The sequence below is a fragment of the Grampus griseus genome (assembly GCF_964374135.1).
Source record: "Grampus griseus genome assembly, chromosome: 4".
Lineage (NCBI taxonomy): Eukaryota > Metazoa > Chordata > Mammalia > Artiodactyla > Delphinidae > Grampus > Grampus griseus.
This window is the reverse complement of record NC_138997.1, coordinates 17,340,308-17,362,489: the sequence shown is the minus strand read 5'-3', so window position 1 is coordinate 17,362,489 and position 22,182 is coordinate 17,340,308. Positions and strand designations below refer to the sequence as shown.

The 22,182-nt window shown below is 40.3% G+C and overlaps 1 protein-coding gene across 2 annotated transcripts in view; it reads right to left on the bottom strand.

Moving 5' to 3' along the window:
• DAPP1 (dual adaptor of phosphotyrosine and 3-phosphoinositides 1) overlaps positions 1–22,182 on the bottom strand; it is a gene marked incomplete at its 5' end in the record, with an annotated part of 58,914 nt that overhangs the window by 19,164 nt on the left and 17,568 nt on the right. The window contains 3 exons of one of the 2 annotated variants that reach the window (XM_082653834.1): positions 3,723–3,853; positions 16,870–17,003; positions 19,608–19,730. In XM_082653834.1, coding sequence (XP_082509960.1) covers positions 3,723–3,853; positions 16,870–17,003; positions 19,608–19,730 — 388 coding nt within the window. The remainder of the gene's footprint in view (positions 1–3,722; positions 3,854–16,869; positions 17,004–19,607; positions 19,731–22,182) is intronic. The other variant, XM_082653835.1, reaches the window with a different exon arrangement.

Here is a 22,182-nt window from a genome sequence, read left to right as displayed (position 1 = left end):
AAATAAGGAAAAACAAGCTTTAAATGATACATTAAACAAGATGGACTTAATTGATATTTATAGGACATTCCATCCAAAAACAACAGAATACACATTCTTCTCAAGTGTTCATGGAACATTCTCCAGGATACATCAGATTTTGGGTTACAAATCAAACCTTTGTAAATTTAAGAAAATTGAAATCGTATCAAGTATCTTTTCCAATCACAATGCTAAGAGACTAGATATCAGTTACAGGAAAAAAATGTGTAAAAATACAACCACATGGAGGCTAAACAGTACACTACTTAATAACCAAGAGATCACTGAAGGAATCAAAGAGGAAATCAAAAAATACCTAGAAACAAATGACAATGAAAACGCAACAACCCAAAACCTATGGGATGCAGCAAGAGCAGTTCTAAGAGGGAAGCTTATAGCAATACAATCCTACCTCAAGAAACAAGAAACATCTCAAATAAACGATGTAACCTTACACCTAAAGCAATTAGAGAAACAAGAACAAAAAAACCCCACAGTTAGCAGAAAGAAAGAAATCATAAAGATCAGATCAGAACTAAATGAAAAAGAAATGAAGGAAACAACAGCAAAGATCAATAAAACTAAAAGCTGGTTCTTTGAGAAGATAAACAAAATTGATAAACCACTAGCCAGACTCATGAAGAAAAAAAGGGAGAAGACTCAAATCAATAGAATTAGAAATGAAAAAGGAGAAGTAACAACTGAAACTGCAGAAACACAAAGGATCATGAGAGATTACTACTGTATGCCAATAAAATGGACAACGTGGAAGAAATGGAAAACTCTTAGAAAAGCACAACCTTCCAAGACTGAACCAGGAAGAAATAGCAAATATGAACAAACCAATCACAAGTACTGAAATTGAAATGTGATTTAAAATCTTCCTACAAACAAAAGCCTAGGACCAGATGGCTTCTCAGGCGAATTCTATCAAACATTTAGAGAAGAGGTAACACTTATCCTTCTCAAACTCTTACAAAATATAGCAGAGGGAAGAACACTCCTAAACTCATTCTACGAGGCCACCATCACCCTGATACCAAAACCAGACAAAGATGTCGAAAGAAAGAAAACTTCAGGCCAATATCACTGATGAACATAGATGCAAAAATCCTCAACAAAATACTAGCAAACAGAATCCAACAGCACATTAAAAGGATCATACACCATGATCAAGTGGGGTTTATCCCAGGAATGCAAGGATTCTTCAATATACACAAATCAATCAATGTGATACACCATATTAACAAATTGAAGGACAAAACCATATGATCATCTCAATATATGCAGAGAAAGCTTTTGACAAAATTCAACACCCATTTATGATAAAAACCCTGCAGAAAGTAGGCATAGAGGGAACTATCCTCAACATAATAAAGGCCATATATGACAAACCCACAACCAACATCTTTCTCAATGGTGAAAAACTGAAACCATTTCCAGTAAGATCAGGAACAAGACAAGGTTTCCCACTCTCACCACTCTTATTCAACAGAGTTTTGGAAGTTTTAGCCACAGCAGAGTAGAAAAAGAAATAAAAGGAATCCAAATCAGAAAAGAAGAAGTAAAGCTGTCACTGTTTGCAGATGACATGATACTATATATAGAGAATCCTAAAGATGCTACCAGGAAACCACTAGAGCTAATCAATGAATTCAGTAAAGTAGCAGGATACAAAATTAATGCACAGAAATCTCTGGCACTCCTATACACTAATGATGAAAAATCTGAAAGAGAAATTAAGGAAACAGTCCCTTTTACCACTGCAACGAAAAGAATAAAATACCTAGGAATAAACCTAGCTAAGGAGACAAAAGACCTGTATGCAGAAAATTATAAGACACTGTTGAAAGAAATTAAAGATGATACAAACAGATGGAGAGATATACCATATTCTTGGATTGGAAGAATCAACATTGTGGAAATGACTCTACTACCCAAAGCAATCTACAGATTCAATGCAATCCCTATCAAACTACCAATGGCATTTTTCACAGAATTAGAACAAAAAATTTCACAATTTATATGGAAACACAAGAGACCCTGAATAGCCAAAGCAACCTTGAGAAAGAAAAACAGAGCTGCAGGAATCAGGCTCCCTGACTTCAGAGTCTACTATAAGTTACAGTAATCAAGACAGTATGGTACTGGCACAAAAACAGAAAGATAGATCAATGGAACAGGATAGAAAGCCCAGAGATAAACCCACGCACATATGGTCACCTTATCTTTGATAAAGGAGGCAAGAATATACAATGGAGAAAAGAGAGCCTCTTCAATAAGTGGTGCTGGGAAAACTGGACAGCTACATGTAAAAGAATGAAATTAGAACCCTCCCTAACACCATGCACAAAAATAAAGTCAAAATGGATTAAAGACCTATTGGCTTCCCTTGTGGCACAGTGGTTGAGAGTCCGCCTGCCGATGCAGGGGACACGGGTTCATGCCCCGGTCCGGGAGGATCCCACATGCCGTGGAGCGGCTGGGCCCGTGAGCCATGGCCGCTGAGCCTGTGCGTCCGGAGCCTGTGCTTCGCAGCGGGAGAGGCCGCGGCAGTGAGAGGCCCGCGTACCGCAAAAAAAAAAAAAAAAAAAAAAAAAAACCTACAATGAGGTATCACCTCACACCGGTCAGAATGGCCATCATCAAAAAATCTACAAACAGTAAATTCTGGAGAGGGTGTGGAGAAAAGGGAACCCTCTTGCATTGTTGGTGGGAATGTAAATTGATACAGCCACTATGGAGAACAGTATGGAGGTTCCTTAGAAAACTAAAAATAGAACTACCATACGACCCAGCAATCGCACTACTGGGCATGTACCCTGAGAAAACCATAATTCAAAAAGTCATGTACCACTATGTTCATTGCAGCTCTATTTACTATTAGCCAGGACATGGAAGCAACCTAAGTGTCCATTGACAGATGAATGGATAAAGAAGATGTGGCACATATATACAATGGAATATTACTCAGCCATAAAAGAAACAAAACTGAGTTATTTGTAGTGAGGTGGATGGACCTAGAGTCTGTCATACAGAGTGAAGTAAGTCAGAAAGAGAAAAACAAATAATGTATGCTAACACATATATATATGGAGTCCAAAAAAAAAAAAGTGGTTATGAAAACCTAGGGTCAGGACAGGAATAAAGACACAGACGTAGAGAATGGTCTTGAGGGCACGGGGAGCTGGGACGAAGGGTAAGCTGGGACGAAGTGAGAGAGTGGCATGGACATATATACACTAGCAAATGTAAAATAGCTAGTGGGAAGCAGCTGCATAACACAGGGAGATCAGTTCGGTGCTTTGTGACCACCTAAAGGGGTGGGATAAGGAAGGTGGGAGGGAGATGCAAGAGGGAGGGGATATGGGGATATATGTATACGTATAGCTGATTCACTTTGTTATAAAGCAGAAACTAACACACCATTGTAAAGCAATTATACTCCAATAAAGATGTTAAAAAAAAAATCCTATCACTATCGCATTGTAATTTTTTACAATTTACCCTGGACCGGATGAACTGAGTCATAGGCTTCGAACCTTTCCTTTCGAAGGAACCTTTCCTTTCCCTTCCTTCGAAACTTTCCAGCTTTTATATCCCAAGTTAGAACTCTTATGTGAACAAATGTATTTTTAAAAGTGTGTAACTGTTACCGCTTTTAGACAGTGAGCCCTGTGGGTAGATTGACGGCCACTTACAGAAGGGGCAGTGGGCACGAGGTCGTTTTCTGTTCTTCCCGTCTGCATTGCTGTGTGAACCCGGACGGATTCATAAATGGATGGTTCTTCCACTTTTCTTGGATAGGGATGTTTCAGAACAATCAATGTGCCTGAATGAAGACAAAAAACCATAAGTAGAATCCCCAGAAATAAGGTCCCAATGCTAACAACTGGATAACTGTGGCTGAATTGTAAAGTCTCTTGTTTTTTCATGGATTCACTTACTCATGTTCTCAACATGTATCTAGTACGAACTACATGCCAGGCACTTAAGCCAGTCGCTGGAGATACATAGCGGGATGAGACGATATCTGGCCTCCTCGTGCTGGGACAGAGCCAGCAATGAACATAGTCATTTAACTGAACGGGGTGATGAGACCAACGTTGGCCACGTGAACCAAGCATGCTGCGAGCCTATGTGGTAACTGTGCTTTTTAGGTGAGATGTCACTGGTGGCAGGGTAGGAGAAGTACCACAGAGACAAAAAGATCATGCATAAGAAGGGCCTTTCTATGGAATGCTTCAGAAACTCTTTCCTAGGGGAGGCAACACGGTTCTAGACCTTAAAGCTGTAACTGGAGGTTTTCCAGGTGGGCTTTACAAAAGCCATGCAAACAAAACAAATCAAATACTCTGGGTATAGGAGGATTTATTCCATTGCCCTACTTCTCACTGGTTTCAGAACAACTTGCAACAAATCAGTGGACCTGAAAAACATGAACTCGTAGCATTTTCCGTAGTATCTCCTACCACCCAATAAACACTGGAGGAAATGAAATCTTTGCTTTTCTTTAGTGAACATGAAGTAAATAGGCTGGGGCTCCTGTGTGATTACCTTCACTTCCATCTGGAGGAGGGGAGTCCCGGCAGAAAAAGGGTCCCCCCAGGCGCCAGGCACTGGGGGCTTCGGCGAGTCAGAGGGCTGAGCGCTTTCAGCTCAACTTTGATATTTCCCCCTTCTGCATCCTTCCCTTTCCCCAGTCAATCAGTCAGTCAGAAATTAGAAACTGACTACAAAAAGACTAAGTTAAGGGTTTTCTTCCCTTTGCTATGGCTTCTTGCTTTTTAAATTTCACTCGGGTCTTTTATAGGGCAGACCCAGACACTGGGAGAGATGCAAAGAATTCAGTAATTCATTCAAGAAATATTTACTGAGCTCTACTAAGTGCCAGGCACTTGTCTAGGCCCTGGAGATACAGCAACAGACAAAGGAGATGTAGCGTCTGCTCTCATGGCAGGGGAGACAGAAAAATATTTGAACAAAAGAATATGTCAAGTGAGAGAATCGTTATGAAAACCCTAACAGAGCAATGTAAAGGAACAGAGAGCGAAAAGAGGGTTTGGGGAGGGCGGTATTTATACCAGGTCAGGGAAGCCTTCTTTGACAGGGTGACAGAAAGCTCATAGAAAGTATAGACCTTGAATTGCAGTAAGAAAGAGACAAGGAGGAAAGGAAAATACCTCCTCTGCAGTTAAAAAGCCCTTAATAATAATGATAAACCTACAAACAAAGCAAAACCTTTCTATGAGGCTTGAGTACATACAATGGACTGACTGCAAAACCAGAGCCGTGCCTTCTGATATCTCTCTGTACCCAATTCACCTCAGGAACCCTGGGAACGCAGTGAAGAATGGCTCTTGCAGTTACGAGAAGCTCCAGTACTGTTCATGCACCTTGTCTGTACTCCCTTTTGTCAATGTGATTCTTTCATGAGAACAGATCCAGTCATATCAGGACAAGGGGCCAGTTACAGGTTTACAGTCATAATGAAAGCAGCAACACCTAAATCAAGAGCAGCCGTTATGCAGGCTCAGGGGCATTGTGGATGCACCTGTGACACGGCAGATGCTTGGTGAATTGGGGCCTGGCTTCTAAGTGACCTACCCCAGAGAAACACCTCCTGGCAGCCACCTAGGCATCATGGAAGGAGCAACCATGGCCACTCAGCACCTGTGGACTTTGGACATTCTATCACAAGCTTCTGTTTCTTCCTCTGACAAGTGAGCATAATTATGCTTTCTTCGTGAAGCTGCTTTAAGCACCAAATAAAGAAGTGTTTGTGAAAGGATTATAACAATGTTTGATGTTGTCATGCTTTGATATAGAGTATTTTTAAATCCTTGAGTGAAATTCCAATGAGTGCCCTCTTTGGGTGTGGATTTTAAAATGAGAAAGATCTAAGGGTAACGATGTGCTAAGAATAAAAATGGCAGTAGTTTAGTAGGCACTGACGACATAGCACTAAGACCAACAGGTGCCTCTTAAACATTTCATCTGACAGTGGAGGAGAGGGGGACGGGAGCTCAGGGCTCAAAGCAGCTCACAAATAAGAAAAAAATGCGAAATCTTGTGCTTCATCTTCAAAGTTGATGCTAAATTATCATCCTTTTCCATATGCTTAATATGAAAATAAGATTTAAAATGATGCCCAAGGAAGATGCACCTGGTCAATCCTCTGTCCTTTTGCATAGAACCAAGCACACCCCAGGTATATGCCTACCTATACAGGTTTCCTACTGCAGCTGTAACAAATCGTCACAAGCGTAGTGACTTAAAATAACTCAAATTTATTATCCTACAGTTCTGGAGGTCGGAAGTCTGAAATGGGTCTCACTAAAGTGAAAGTATCAGCAGGGCTGCTTTCCTCTTGGAGGCTCTAAGGGACAGTCCATTCCCTTGCCTTTTCTAGCGTCTGGAGGCTGCCTGCATTCCTTGACTGGTGGCCCCATTCCTCCATCTTTAAAGCCAGCAACGGTGGGTCAAGTCCTTCTGATGCTGCTATCTCTCCAGTTCTCCCTCTTCTACCTCCATCTTATAAGGACCCTTGTGATTACTCCTGATTATTCAGGATAATCTCCCCATCTCAAAGTCAGCTAATTAGTAGCCTTAATTCTATCAGCAAACTTAATTCCCTCTTGCCATGTAACGTAACATTCACATTTCTGGGGACGGATGTGAATGCTTTTGGGGGGGTCATTACCCTGCTTACCACGGTATCAGTTTCTGGGAGGTAAGCATAGCCATAGGGGCCCGTTGTGCTGCAGTGTAAGGATCTCTGGGCCAGGGTTGCTGCCTGAGCCTGCAGTGCCGTAATCACTTGGTACTGTAAAGCCATTGCCTTTCCAACACGTGCATTTCCAAGCCCTGTGAGTCCCTTCGGAGCAGGTATGGTGCCAAATTTATCTTTGTAGCCCTACCTCCTGATAGAGTTTCTGACGTAGGGAAGGTTTGATGAGTGAATGGATGAATGAATGCCACAGTAATTCACATTTAAGGCAGGGAAGAGCCTGAGATGAACCAGGCTCTTCCAGGTCCATGATTACCCTGGTCTGGGGCAAGGACAGGACAGGAAAACAACTCCACATTCGGCTCTCCAAATCTCCATTGTGGGGACCCAAATTCCATTTTGAAACTTCCTCTGAAGTTTAACCAATGAAGAGCTAAGCTAAGGTAAATGCTACTGAGTCAACCAGGAAAGCAGAATTGACCATAGATAGATATTAACTAGTAAGACCATGAATGAGGCTAGATTGAATGGTGGAATGAAGAAAATGACAAACTACTTATAAAATGATAACTCCAGGACTTCCCTGGTGGTCCAGTGGTTAAGACTCTGCGCTTCCAATGCAGGGGACATGGGTTCGATCCCAGGGTGGGGAACTTTTGCATGCCACATGGTGCAGCCGAAAATAAATAAATAAATGAATAAAATAACTTCCACTGATAAAAGTATGGCCTCTTGAGAAACAGGTCTCCTTAGCCAACTATTCTGCCCAAGGAAGGGCCAATATATGGACTTCTCGGCATGGCTGCTAGCCTTACAATGATCTCCCCTTTTGTAGAAATCGTTCCATCCCCTTACACAGAAGTAGACCCCAAAGACCCTGGCCCTCCTCCACAAACACCTAACCTGGACACACTCGTTGGACCAACCCAGGGATCTGCTTAGTCACTTCTCTGGGAAAAAGGTCCATTAACTTCAGTTTCTAAGTTCATGACGAAGACTTGTTTCCTGCCTTTGACATGAAAGCTGGTTTCAGAAACGCTCAGTGGAGGTACGTTTTTGAGATGATCAGAGCTGGAGGAAGACAGGCATTTCAATTTGCTGAAAGCTACAGAGTTGCCATGATCGCTGGGCTGATTACTTACTGTCTCTCGTGGTTTAGCTTGCCCTTAAATTCTGAGCGGATATATGAATATCCTTCCAAAAAATTCCACTTTTCTTCCTGTATCCTTCTTTTCCTTTTTTTTTTTTTTTTAATTCAGCTAGCCAGGGTTACTTTCTGTCATTTGCAGTCAAATGAAACTTATCTAATGTTGCCACCACAGACTCATTATATAAGTTCCACCCAAGGTTCAAGACAGCACGTTGGCTCCATAAGAGAGAACTCTGGGTTAGTGATATTCAGACAAAATTAACCCCAGGACTTGGTTTGAAGATTCAGATAAAAGGCAACAGGAGACAAGGGCTGGTAGAGGGAGAAGAGACACAGATCTGCAAGCACAGGTTGGAATGCTCGCTGTAAGTTTCATTTCAGTTTCTAAACTACATGAAGGAGGAGACTGCTGTTTCCTGCCTTTAACATGAAACCTGGTATCAGAAATGCTTGGCGGAGGTATATTTTTGAAGTGATCACAGCAGGATCGAGGCACGTATTTAAATTTGCTTTGGCTGTACTGTAACTTATAGGACACCTACTCAGTGTGTAATACTTTGAGATTGCATTGAAGGACTCCTTATCTTGTATCCCAGCAGGAATTCAGAAAAAGTGTAAGGGCAGTCTCAAGCCTTAGGCATTGGTTTGATATCTAAAACAGAGAGTAGGGCAGGGCACATAGAGCTCCTAAAAAAAAACCACTTTTGTTTAGAATATTTCTTTTATGCACTAAAGCTAGTATTCAATACTTACTCAGCCAGGTTGCCCACCTAGACTGTAAGATGTTTGAGGGCAAGGATGATACCTGTTTTATCACTGTGTTATCAGTGGCCAGCAATGCCCAGCTCATAGCTGGCACTCAATACGTATTTGTTAATTATGAATTAAATTAAAGTAAGATTATATCCATCCATGTTTTATTATTGCCCTCAGGTTCAGAAAGCAAACTTTCCAACTGGCGTATGCATGGTGGGTTCCTCTATCTCCTCCCACCAATGGGAAGTGACTTTCTAAGGGGGTTTATAAGAATATTTAAGATCTTTCTCTTTGCTACCTTTTCTGCAAATAAACTTGAACTCATCATAAAAGGGGGCTATTAAAACCACATTCGTTTATAGATGAAGGGGTTTTAATATTGGTTTTAATATTAAAAATAGTAAGAGAAGAGAAATATACTGAAGAGGAAAAGCAGACCAGTTAGCCAGAGAAAAAAAAGAGTCTTAAACATCCAAGTCAAATCAGGTCACTTTTTTTGGAGCACTTGATTCTACCTTTCAGATGAATGCACTATGGAACTGGCTTAAAATCTGAAGAGAACATTACAAAGATTTGATAAACACTAACCCAATTGTCCCTAAACCAACTCTTCATGATATGCCAAAGAATATACAGCTCTCGCATATAATTATTGGAATGAATTACCATAAAAGGGCTTCGTTAAATAACAGTAATAATAAGTATTTATGCCACGCTAAGAATGATTCTAAATATCTTACATGCCTAATCTCATTCAATCTTCACAGCAAGTCATTAAGATATCAACTATTACCATCAGCTCAGTTTTATAAGATGATGAAACTGAAGCTCAGAGAGGTCACATAACTTGCCCGAGGACACACAGTTAGCTGATACATGGCAAAGGCTGGAGTTAGAACTGGGAGTTCACATATTTACTCATTATACCATACGTTTTTCTCAGCCTTGGTGATAATGACCACCATGGAAACTCTCTACGGCCTGTGAAATGTTGTTCTTGGCTATTGTGGGCCAGAGATCGCATGTACAAATCAAAATTCGAAGAAGTGGTTTCTTTAAGAGGAAGCTTGAGGAAAGAAGAGGAGAGTTTTTGCTTCAACATTTCTCACCAGGCCTCAGTTTCTTCACTTGTAAAGGAGAAATGAAATGGTCTCTGAGCTCCCTTCCAAATCCAACATTCTGTAAATCTAGTTAAAAGCACAGGCCCAACTGAAGGGCAAGAAATATTAGGATGCTTAGTAACAAAACGTTTATCCTGTTTCTGCAATATTCACTTGATATACTTTAGTCCTGATGTCATTTTATTTTTGCCCTCATTTTTCTTTTCCTCCACCTTCTCTTCAAACTTTAAATTTTATTTTTCTTTACTGTAATTATGTAGGCTATTTTATATCCTTTCTGGAGAGGCATGAAGGAGATGGGGCTAAGTATTTGGGGGATGTTTCCTAGTCAGCCTTCTTTTGTTTTATGATTTCCTAGTATAGTTTCTCCAATGGCAATTTATGTAAATAAATTAAGAAGAGCAATAAACACGAAGACAGAAGTTCAAATTGAGTCACATTCTTTAGAACAGTAGCTTTATATCACATACCAAAAATATTAAAGGTTTTAAAGAAACTGAGGACTAAAACATGTATTGTAGGCCTGCCGTATCCTACAAGCATTCTGTTACATCATGTGGCAGGGATTCTTCCCATTCAAATCCGTTCAAGGCCATGCTGTGATGTGGCGATACTGTATTTCGGTGTCACTGTGACACCAGTTTCAGGAGACAGCAAAATGAGTGGAAAGCACACACACTTTAGAACCAGTTAGCCCGGATTCCAGTCTCAGCTCTGATGCTTTCTATGTGTGCAGCTTGGGCAAATAAATTAAAATCTTTGAGTTTTTATTTCCTCATCTGAAAATGGGAGCACTTTACACATTATAGTGGGTAGTCCAGAAGATTAAATAACTTGGTATATGTGAAAATATCTAGTAGCATACCTCAAACTTAGTAAAACTCCACAAAGATTTGTTTCATTCTCTTCCTTACCTGCTTTTTGCTTTTTCAAACACACCTCCTCTACAAACTAAGAAGATTTATATTTTTGGCAAACATAAACTAAAGAAGTGACTCTTGGTTGTGGTTTGGCAACGTTCCAAGTTGTCACCAATTATTTTCAGAAGTGTCACATAATTCTCAAATTTAAATTAATTTTAAATTAATTATTTTAAAATGCTGGCTGGGTAAAATGGCTGGTGTCGCAAAATAAAATAGTAACTGTAGCAGTTATTAAAAGGTTGGGAATCCCCACATCAAAACAAAAAGAGAAGTGGAAATTTGACATTTAAGAAAGAACCAGATAGGATCTTCAAAATTGAGAACCAATTACTATAAAGGGTAAAGCACAAACACAGCACACTTGACTTATACCATATTTTTTCATGCTAGTTAGGTGATTAAAGTAACAACACAGTAATTCCTATAATAAATTGTACAAGACAATTTCATGTACAAAAGTATTGCAATATAAATAAAAGGTAATGGGAAAGGCAATTTTTGTTTTAATACTATTTGGACATTTAAGCGTAAAGAGAAATGGTATCTACATTTTCCAAGATGACACTCAGTCCGTTACAAGAGGAAACAGTAAAAATTAATAATGGACCAAACATATTCATACTAAAAAAAGTCTCAAATTTCCAAGTCTATTTGAGTTGAATTTAGAAGCCTTGTACAAATATGAATAGAAGTTTTACATAACATCTTACTATTACAAATGAAAGGCAGAGTCTGAATTTGATCATTACCGAGCGTACATACAACGCAAATCATCATTTTCAAATTATGCTTTGTATACACTTTGGAAGTAAACATTAATTGTCAGTAGCTTACTAGTTGCGATGCTGCCATGAAAGCTGCAATGCGGGCTTTGGTAATGGGATACCCACCACAGAATGTTGTGGATAATGATTAGTGTTTATTCTTTTAGGTGCTGGGACATAACAGGGAAAGAGAACTGACAAAAATCCCTCTTCTCATAGAGCTTACATATGAGTGTGAAGGTTTTAAAAAAATAAGTGAATTAAAAATATGTTAGAAGGTAAATGGGCCATTGAAGAGAGTAAAGCAAGTGGGTACATTGTATATATCTCTATGATATACTTGGGAGATGATTGGGTTTTGAGAATGAGAAGTATCTTAAGAGTGTTTGTGGGTATTCATAAGGAGAAATTAGAGTGAATGGAAACTTTAATGCAGATTAGAGAGATTAAATGTAGATTACAACAAGGGAAAGGGAAAATTATAATAATAGAATCTTAAAGTTGTCAGGAGGGTTAGACCTTGCTTACAAGATCTTCATTCTTTAGCTTAGGAGGCAGAAATCCTGGGAGTTTAAATAATAGGAATAAAATAGGAAAAAGAAATCTTAAAAGCGTATTCATCCCTTTAGGTTAACACTTTTACCTATCCTGAGAGCAAATATTTTCTTATGACCCAGGACCAAGAATTCTGGTTTCACTCTACTGAAGACATTAAATAGATATAAAATTGTAAGGCAAAAGTGTACGGTTGTTGTTTATTTGGACATCTTCCCTGTTGCCCTCAAAGGCGATGCCATTCCTGCCAGTGAATGAGTGTGAGAAAGTCTCTCTTAAGTAAACTCACTCCCCAGACCCTGGAGGGTGAGGCTGGCCTGAGTGGGTCTGGGCTGGTCTGCAGAGTGGCCTGAAATACCCAGTTCTAGCCCTTCCCATTCTGGGGATCTGGAGGTCAGAACCCTGGCAGGGCCTCATCCATTGTGCAGACAAATGCTTCCCCTGGTGATCCTTAACCGACCAAAAGTTTTAATAAGAATTTACACTTCATCTGATGGTGAAGAAGGAATCATCAGCCTGGAGGTCTCCTGATCACTGGAAGCCAATTCTTTTTAAATTTTTAAATTTTTAATTGAAGTACAGTTGATTTACAAAGTTGTGTTAATTTTTGCTGCACAGCAAAGTGATTCAGCCATACGTATATATACACACTCTTTTAAAAAATACTCTTTTCCATTATGGTTTATCCCAGGAGATTGGATATAGTTCCCTGTGCTATAAAGTAGGTCCTGTTGTTTACCCACTCTAAATGTAATAGCTTGTATCTACCAACCCCAAACTCCCAGTCCATCCCTCTCCCTTCCCCTTGGCAACCACAAGTCATTTCTCTATGTCTATGAGTCTGTTTCTGCTTTATAGATAAGTTCATTTATGCCATATTTTCAATTCCACATATAAGTGATATCATATGGTATTGGTCTTTCTCTTTCTGACTTACTTCACTTAGTATGATAATCTCTAGGTCCAACCATGTTGCTGCAAAATGGCATTATTTTGTTCTTTTTTACGTCTGAGTAGTATTCCAGTGTATATACATATGGACCACATCTTCTTTATCCATTCGTCTGTTGATGGACATTTAGGCTGTTTCCATGTCTTGGCTGTTGTGACTAGTGCTGCTATGAACGTAGAAGTGCACGTATCTTTTTGGATTATAGTTTTGTCTGGCTATATACCTAGGAGTAGGACTGCTGGGTCATATGGTAGTTCTATTTTTAGTTTTTTAAGGAATCTCCATACTGTTTTCCATAGTGGCCGTACCAGTTTACATTCCCACCGACAGTGTGGGAGGGTTCCCTTTTCTTCAGGAGCCAATTCTTTCTTTTCTTTTCTTTTCTTTTCTTTTCTTTTCTTTCTTTTCTTTTCTTTTTTCTTTCTTTTCTTTTCTTTTCTTTTTTTTCCTTCCTTCCTTCCTTCCTTTCTTTCTTGCTGCATTGGGTCTTCATTGCTGTGCACCAGCTTCTCATTGCAGTGGCTTTTCTTGTTGCAGAGCACGGGCTCTAGGCACACAGGCTTCAGTAGTTGTGGCTCGCGGGCTCTAGAGCTCAGGCTCAGTAGTTGTGGTGCAAGGGCTTAGTTGCTCCGCAGCACGTGGGATCTTCCTGGACCAAGGATCAAACCCATGTCCCCTCCATTGGCAAGCGGATTCTTAACCACTGTGCCACCAGGGAAGTCCCCAGGAACCAATTCTTAAATGAACAAGAAGAGATCTGTTTTTAGAAGATGGAATCCCAGTTTCCATTCACTGTTATTCATAGGTCACACTGCTGACTCCGTGACTTCCAAGGACCATCTGGGCTTAAAAGCCATCATAGCTTCAGCAGGTTATCTTGTTTCCTGAGGTCTATTACTCTCAGGGGGCATAACGGAAGCTCCTATGTCATGGGTTTTGCCCCTTGTTCCCAGCTTTGGTGGCTTTGCCTTCAGCTGGCAGGGACAGATAAGAGGAATATTTCAGAGTTACTGGGATCTAACTCAAGAGCTGGAAGCCAGTTTGTCAAGTACATATCTATTGGCACTCAGGGTCTGTAGCAGGGGTTTAAATAGCAACAAATTCCCAACTGGGTAATGAATAGAACAGAGGAGAGGCAATGGAGAGCAAAAATCTCAGTTTCCTAAGTTTGCAATAAATAAAATAACAATTATAGTGATGATAAGGCTACAGCAAGTTTCAGCTTTTTTTTTAAGTTTTGAATTTTATTGTATTCTTTCTTTTGTACAGCAGGTTCTTATTAGTCATCCATTTTATACATATTAGTGTATATATGTGAATCCCAATCTCCGAATTCATCACACCACCACCACCCGCCCTCTGTCACTTTGAAGAAAACTCCCATAGGTGTCTGGATTACAAATCTTTATAATTTCTATTGCATTAATCACAAACCTTCTTTAGTCAGATGAATCTATTTGCTGGGAAGCTTAATATTGACCCAAATGTAATCTGAGGAGCCTTTACTTTGGTGCAGTCTTAGGTGATCCTTTCACCTAGTGATTGGATCAGTGCCAGAAAAGCTCAACCGGAAAGTGCTGCATTCACTTTGATCTCAGAGATGTGGTACATACATAGACACACACAATGAAATACTACTCAGCCATAAAAAAAAGAAATTTTGCCATTTGCAGCAACATGGATGGATTTGGAGGGCATTATACTAAGTGAAATAAGTCAGACAGAGAAAGACAAATACTGTATATCACTTATATGTGGAATCTAAAAAATACAACAAACTAGTGAATATAATAAAAAAGAAGCAGACTCACAGACATAGAGAACAAACTAACGGTTACCAGTGGGGTGAGGGAAGAGGGGAGGGACAGTATAGGGGTAGGGGGTTAAGAGGTACAAATTATTGTGCTTAAAAAATGCTACATGGACATATTCTATAGCACAGGGAATATAGCCAATATTTTATAATGACCATAAATGGAGTAAAATTTTAAAAAATTGTGAATCACTATATTGTACACCTGTAACATATAGTATTGTACTTCAACTATACTTCAATTAAAAAGAATTTAAAATAAAACAAAAAAACTTTTTTTAAAAAAAGGGGGGGGTTTGAAACTTGCTAGCAGGCAGAATATGTACTTTTTCCTAACTTGGAGAAAGTCTGGAAAGGAGTACGGAGAATGACCAAAGATACTGAAAATAGAGTCTAGAGGGAGAGTTTAAAAGAAGGGAGCTGATTTTGCTTGGCGAGAGAAGAGGAGGCTAGAAAGTAACGATGGTAATGGCTTTGAAGGATACAAAGAGTTGCAACTTACAGTCATCATTCATTCATTTATTCATTCACTCACCCAAAGCACCACGCACTGTACCAGGACCTGGGAGACACAGAGAAGGACAAAAATTGAAGTAGACAAAACAGAGTCCTTGGCTTCAACATCTCCTGTCCATTGCCAGTGACCAAGAATTGAACGAAAATGAGTGTAGATTGGGACACAAGTAAGAAATAAGTCTGAAGGGAAGGGATTTGAAATTGAAATGCTTGCCAAGACCAAAGTAGCAAAGGAAATAAAATCATTACCACTTGCCCTTTGTTTATGAGAATTATTGCTGGTTAAATGATAAAGTAATTTTCAGGGTTGATTAGGAGAATTTCCACCAGAAACAAAAAAGATGACTGCTTCAATTTTACGGTTTGAAATAATCTATCAAAGACCTTGTATGGTCAGTATAAAGTAAGTCAACTATTTTGTGGTTTCCACTGTGCTTTCTGTCTTTCCTTGACTCTGTGTGAGTAATATCAGGGTCTATTCAGGCCACAGAAATAGCAGAAAAGGAAAAGGCACTGGTGGCATCTCTCCCAGTGTGATCAACAAAAAGCCCACTAACCAAGTTTACCACGAAAATGAGTGTGTACAAATTCGCAGCAACTGACTCTGCTATTAAGGTTTGAATTCCTCTTGTGCTTGGTTCTTGGAACTGTCCAACTTTTGATTAACTGAGAATCATCAACAATTTAGGACATATAAAATTGTGATTCTATGTCACAAATACAGAGGAAATCCTTTACTTTATTTAAATAGTATAGACAAATGAGTTAGATAATTTAAATACCAAGCGAGTGTGTTTGTTTTTTAACTTGAATTTTCTGGTTTGACTCTAACCACCCAGAAAGGAAATTTTAAACTATTTCCAGCCATACTTAAGTGCCATGTAAAAACTTATCAGAAACCAAGACAAGAGAAACAGAATTTTAGGATGAAATTAAGAAATTGTTCAGGAGAGTAATTTCTAGTCAGTATTTTTAATATTCAATGATCTTTGGGAAATTGCATTTCATTTTAAAATGCTCAAAAACTGCTCAAAATGATCATTTTTGGGTCTCCCCAGTAAGCAAACTTCTCATACCTAAACTTCTGAGGAATCAAAAAGTTGTTCTTTCCTTTGTTCTTTCTTTGTTTACTGTATATATCATTATAAAACAAATAGGTCATTTTAAAGAAATGTGTGCTTTTAATCAATCCATTAAATAACACATTCTGAGAAAAATACCTATTTTGCACAAGGCACATTGTTTTCTCCTAAAAATAATACTAACATACTGACACACACACACACATATATATATATATATATATATATACTGAAGTATATATATACTGAAATATAATATACTGAAGTATATAATATACTGAAGTATATTATATACTGAAATATATATATATATTTTTTAATGTAGCATATGGCTTTGTAATTGGAAAAAAAGTTTCTAAACATATCCAGTTGCTTATAGTATGCACATAATTCAATAGAAGTGACAACTATTTAATTGAAATCCGCTTTGTCCTGCCTCCATCCTGAAATGATATCTCACAGGTCAAGTATCTGTTCATAGCTTACCTGTCTCACTTCCAATCAAAGGCTGATTTGCAAAATGCTTGACAAAATCTTTCAAAGATGAGAATTCATTAAAGCCAAATTTAAATGAATATCCAGTATATTCAACGTGAAAGTGTTTGACGGAGTCTTTGGCTCTAAAAGGGAAAAAAATGTTTAACATTATTTAAGAAATGAGTATCTTTTTCGAAGGGGAATGTAACCTTAGGCATTAGCATTACCATTAAACCTTCTAAAAGCTGAGAGTTATGACACCATCACTGAAACCACTGGCACTTAAAGAACAGCGCTGGTTTCTTCGGGCAGAGCGTGCTCTCAATTTTTCATTCTAATGAAAGACAAGAGCCGGTGCTCCCTGTGAATTCTCTGACGTGCCGAACGAGTCTTTGAACATTAACCTCTTAAGGGGCATGAGTTTAAGAAGGGCAGGAAGAGAGATGATAGAAATGGCAAGTCACTCCCTCCCCGTATTCTTCTCTGTGCCTGGCCCTCCTCCCTTACTTGTTTGGGAGTCAATCCAAATTCTGCTTCTGTCACTTAATCAGTTATGTGAGCCCAGCCCTTTGCCTCCCATGCCTATTCCACTGCCTGCTGAATAAAATATCAGATTTCCTACATTGTCTTTCTCCACTTCATTTTTGGAATAAGGCAGAGAATTAAATTTTAAAAAATTTATATATGTATACTTGATTTGACCCAATCCTATCTTTCAAGCCTCACTTCCACTATTCCTCTCTTGCAGGGCATGCTGCAACTTTAGCAAGCATCAGAATCACCTGCAGCGCCCAGGTTTCTGGACACTACCCCCCGAGTTCCTTATTCAGTAGGTCTGGGGTGGGGCCTGAGATCTGTATTCCTAACCTGCTCTCTGGTGATGCTACTGGTCTGGGGACCACACCTTGGGAACTGCTGCAGTGCCGCCACGCCTACTGTTCTCCTAGGAGTTTCTGCCTTTGTCCCTTAGCTCGTACAGCTCCCTTCACCTGTGACTTCTTCCACTTCGTTCCTGATCAAGTTTCAGTTCAAATGCCACTTACTCTATCAAATATTGCTTGCTACTTCCGGCTTGAGTTACTTGCCTTTTCTCTTCTCAACAACCCAAGCACTTACCTTGTTTTCTTTCATGGCATTTACAGCGCTCTACTTTGTAGTAAGGTATTTGGATATGGTCTTATTGCCCCTGTGAGGCTATACTTCCTGATGTCAAGGTCTCTGAATCTTCTACAGCACTTACCAAAGTGGTAGGCACAGAGCGGATGCTTTGAAATATTTATTATTAAGGAAGCGAATGACCAAATGAATAAAAACAATCATTCTCCTGAGCTGGTCTGTGATTCCTCTTACTTTTGCTGGTGGTTATTATTTTTTAAAGCATTTCTAAGTGCTTGTAATGGAAATTAATATTTTATATTTTAACTTTGTATATAGATGTAATATATATATCATCTCTTTGTAAGGAGCTTATAATTGTTCAGGCAAGACATACGAAAGTGAAAAGTTAACCTTCTTTTAGCCAACAATTGCACAGATTTGTTTGAGATCTGGGGGAGATCCATGCGGTAAAGGATCAACCATCTAACCACTTTAATGCAATTTTAACGTTTGCTGTTGATCTGAGAAAGCACAATTCCTGTTTCCCCCAAAGCAGAATTCTATTTCTGGTGAATATTTTTCCCAAAAATGCTTTTTAGAAAATTTGTAAATAAAATAAAACAATAATGGTTTGAGGTTATTGGCTGGGTGGCCGAGGGCAATTACATGGAGTCCTCACATCACCATTCTGACCCAGGGGCAACTCCCTGTGAACCCAGAAAGACTTGCTACATGTCAGTGGACGCCAAGGTGACAGATGCTGACAGATAACAAATGACTCCCCCCGATTATCACGTGACTAGGTCACCTTCTCTGAAAGGGAGGCCAACCAGGAGGAAGGGGATGGGAGAGAAACCCTGGAAGGACAATCACTGTTTTGAGCAGGGCATACATGGTGGGCACTAGATTAACTTTCTTTTTCTTTCTTTTTTTTTTTTTTTTGCGGTACGCGGGCCTCTCACTGCTGTGGCCTCTCCCGTTGCGGAGCACAGGCTCCGGACGCGCAGGCTCAGCGGCCATGGCTCACGGGCCCAGCCGCTCCGCGGCATGTGGGATCTTCCCGGGGCACAAACCCGTGTCCCCCGCATTGGCAGGCGGACTCTCAATCACTGCGCCACCAGGGAAGTCCTAGATTAACTTTCTTAATAGGTGAAATGGAAATTCAAGAAAGAAGGTCAGTCCATTTATAGAAAAAAACTAAAAGTTGCATACTGCCTGCTTGAGTTTGTGATTATGAAAACTGCACAGCCACAAGTCATTCTGATTTTCCAGAGGAAGCAAGGAATAGTGAAAGGGGCACCGGGCCAGGTTTCAGGGATGTGATTCTGGTGCTGTTTCTATCACTGATTTATTGGGTGGAAGACACTTTACCACTTCAGGTTTCAGTTTCTTCATCAGTCAAGCAAGAGTTCTGGGTTAAACAATTCATAAAATCTCCTTCAGCTCTAACATTTTTTCTCCACCAATGGAAGGGGCAAGAATGTTTTTTGCAGGCTCACCACTCAGAGCTTGGCATCCTGGGACCTGCTGGTCTAGCAGGAGTCAAGAGAATTCGGTTCTCTGGCAATCTGAGTGTGACCATGGAGTCAGTTCCCCGATAAATAAGAGGTGGGACCCCACTGAATTTATAGAGTTCTTAGGCATCCTACCTCACAGAGAGAGAGTACAGCCCTGTCCTTTCATTGCTGTTCCGCAGAAGGTAGCTCCCGTCGCATCCATTGGAGAGGAGAAGAGCCTCGGCTGCATGTCGGGTGAGGTTACCATGGTACCACCTGCGGAGGAGAGAGCAGCGCTTTCACTCAGGGTGAACCACAGGGAGACTCTTCCTGCACTGGCTTTTCCTCTCAGCAATATTCTCCACTCTGGGAGGCCCGAGACCAAACTCTGAGCCAAAACATCAAGAAAAGGAAATTGCTGGATGAGGCTGAAGGGGAAAGGAGAGAGTTGGCTAATCGCAGAGTGTTATGGGTTGAATTGTATCCTGTTGAGGTGCTAAGCCCCAGTACCTCAGAATGGGGCCTTATTTGGAGATAGGGTCTTCAGTGAGTTATAATGAGGTTATTAAGGTGGGCCCTAATTCAATAGGACTGGTGTCCTCTTGTGAAAAGGGGACTTCTGGAGACACACTTGCACACAGGGAGAATGCCATGTGAACATGAAGAAGGCCACCTGCAGGTCAAGGAGGGCGGGCTGGAGCAGATCCTCCTTCACAGCCCTCCAAAGGAACCCACCCTTCTGACACCTTGATTTCGGGCATCTAGCCTCCAGAACTGTGAGATAATCAGTTTCCGCTGTTTAAGCCACCCGTTTTGTGGTACCTCGTCGTTGCAGTCCTAGCAAACAAACACACACTTTACTTTGTAGACAGAAAGTTTTTTAAAAATCCAAGTCAAAAATAACCATAAGAATAGATTTTGGCCAATTTTCTCTCTTTCTTTTGGTCTCTCTCTCACACTCTCTTTCCAAAGTGTGGTACCACCTTTTGCAGTGTAGAACACCACTGAGCTGTTATACCAGAGTCCGTTGTCATGAGGGAAATGAAGTTGAGCACAAGGAATTCAGATGTTTTATACTGAGATGCAAGCCCCATCCAATAGTGTTTCAAACTGACAAATATCTGCACAGCTGGGGAAGTCCCAAGGACATTCAAACTGATGTGTGTGTTTTAAAAAACAAAATACAGGGCTTCCCTGGTGGTGCAGTGGTTAAAAATCCGCCTGCCAATACAAGGGACACGGGTTCGAGCCCTGGTCTGGGAAGATCCCACATGCCACGGAGAACCTAAGCCCGTGAGCCACCACTACTGAGCCTGCGCTCTAGAGACCACGAGCCACAACTACTGAGCCAACGTGCCACAACTACTGAAGCCCGCACGCCTAGAACCCATGCTCTGCAGCAAGAGAAGCCCCCACTTGCCACAACTAGAGAAAGCCCATGTGCAGCAACGAAGACCCAATGTAGCCAAAAAAAAAAAATTAAAAAATAAAAATAAAAACCAGAAAACAGAAACACATCAGAAAAGGTAACATATATTCACAGTAGGAAAAAAAAAATCTACGTAGTTCAAAAGAAAACATAATGAACATAAAGCTTTTTCCTCCCCCTTAATCCTCAGTCCCCCATTCCTTTCCCCAGAGGACCCCAACGTTAACCATTTTTTGTGCTTCCTCCTGAAAGGTATCCCATGCATTTAGACGCATTCAGGCCTGTCCGCTACCGCAGTTCTATGGAAATAAGAGCATTCCAGGCACACTGTTGTGCACCTCACTCCTTCTTCCTAATGACAGTTTTTTCCTGTTCTTTTTAATGAGCGGTAGAGAGAGTTCAGTGTGGTGATGAGGACCGTGGGCTCTGCAGTCAATCTGCCTTAGTCCCGATCTGGGTGGCACCTCTTATTAGCTGTACTACTGTGGGCAAGTTACCTAACCAATCCGAGTCTCCGTCTTCTCACCTCTAAAATAGAATTAGTAACAGTTGTACCCTGTGGGCCAGTTGTAAGTTCTGTTCACATTAACACATATGAAATGGTCAAAACAGGCTTGGCAAACAGCAGGGCTCAAAACACATTAGGAGTTTTCACGAAGCCATTGAGATCCACAAAGCCATAACTTGCAATGTATCTTCTGGGACGTGATTTTCTTGTTGCTCAAATATAATTGTTGATTACTTTCAACTTACTGCAGATAACAGAAAGCTAGGTCCTGGGGACAGTAGCTGCTGCAAGGGACCCACAGTCCAGGGCAGTGGAGGGGAAGGGGACATAAGCAATTACACAAATATTGGTAATGTCAGTGAACTAAGTACTGTTAAAGAAATGTGCATGGTGTACAAGGAAGACCCCTGCTCTGGGGGTGAGGGATCCTACTGGGATGTCCTTGTGGCACGATATTTTCACCTGATAATAAAAATTAAACGTAAGACTAAATGTAGAAGGAAGTTTCTACATAGGTCTCCGAGCTATCTGTTTTCTAAATCTGCATTTGCTAATATCTGCTTCTTTACACATTTCCTCTTTGGGGCAGAGAGGCCTCCACCCTGTGTTAGAAATGTGCTTGCTAGCTGAAAGCAATGGCAAGGTGAAGCATTTTATAAAAAATCCCATTGACTTATTTACCCATTCATTCGACTAATTCCCAGGCATGCTCAAATCTTCACGGAATGAAATTACTATAAAAGACAACTGGAACCTAAAACTAGTATGTTGTATGTCAATTATACCTCTTT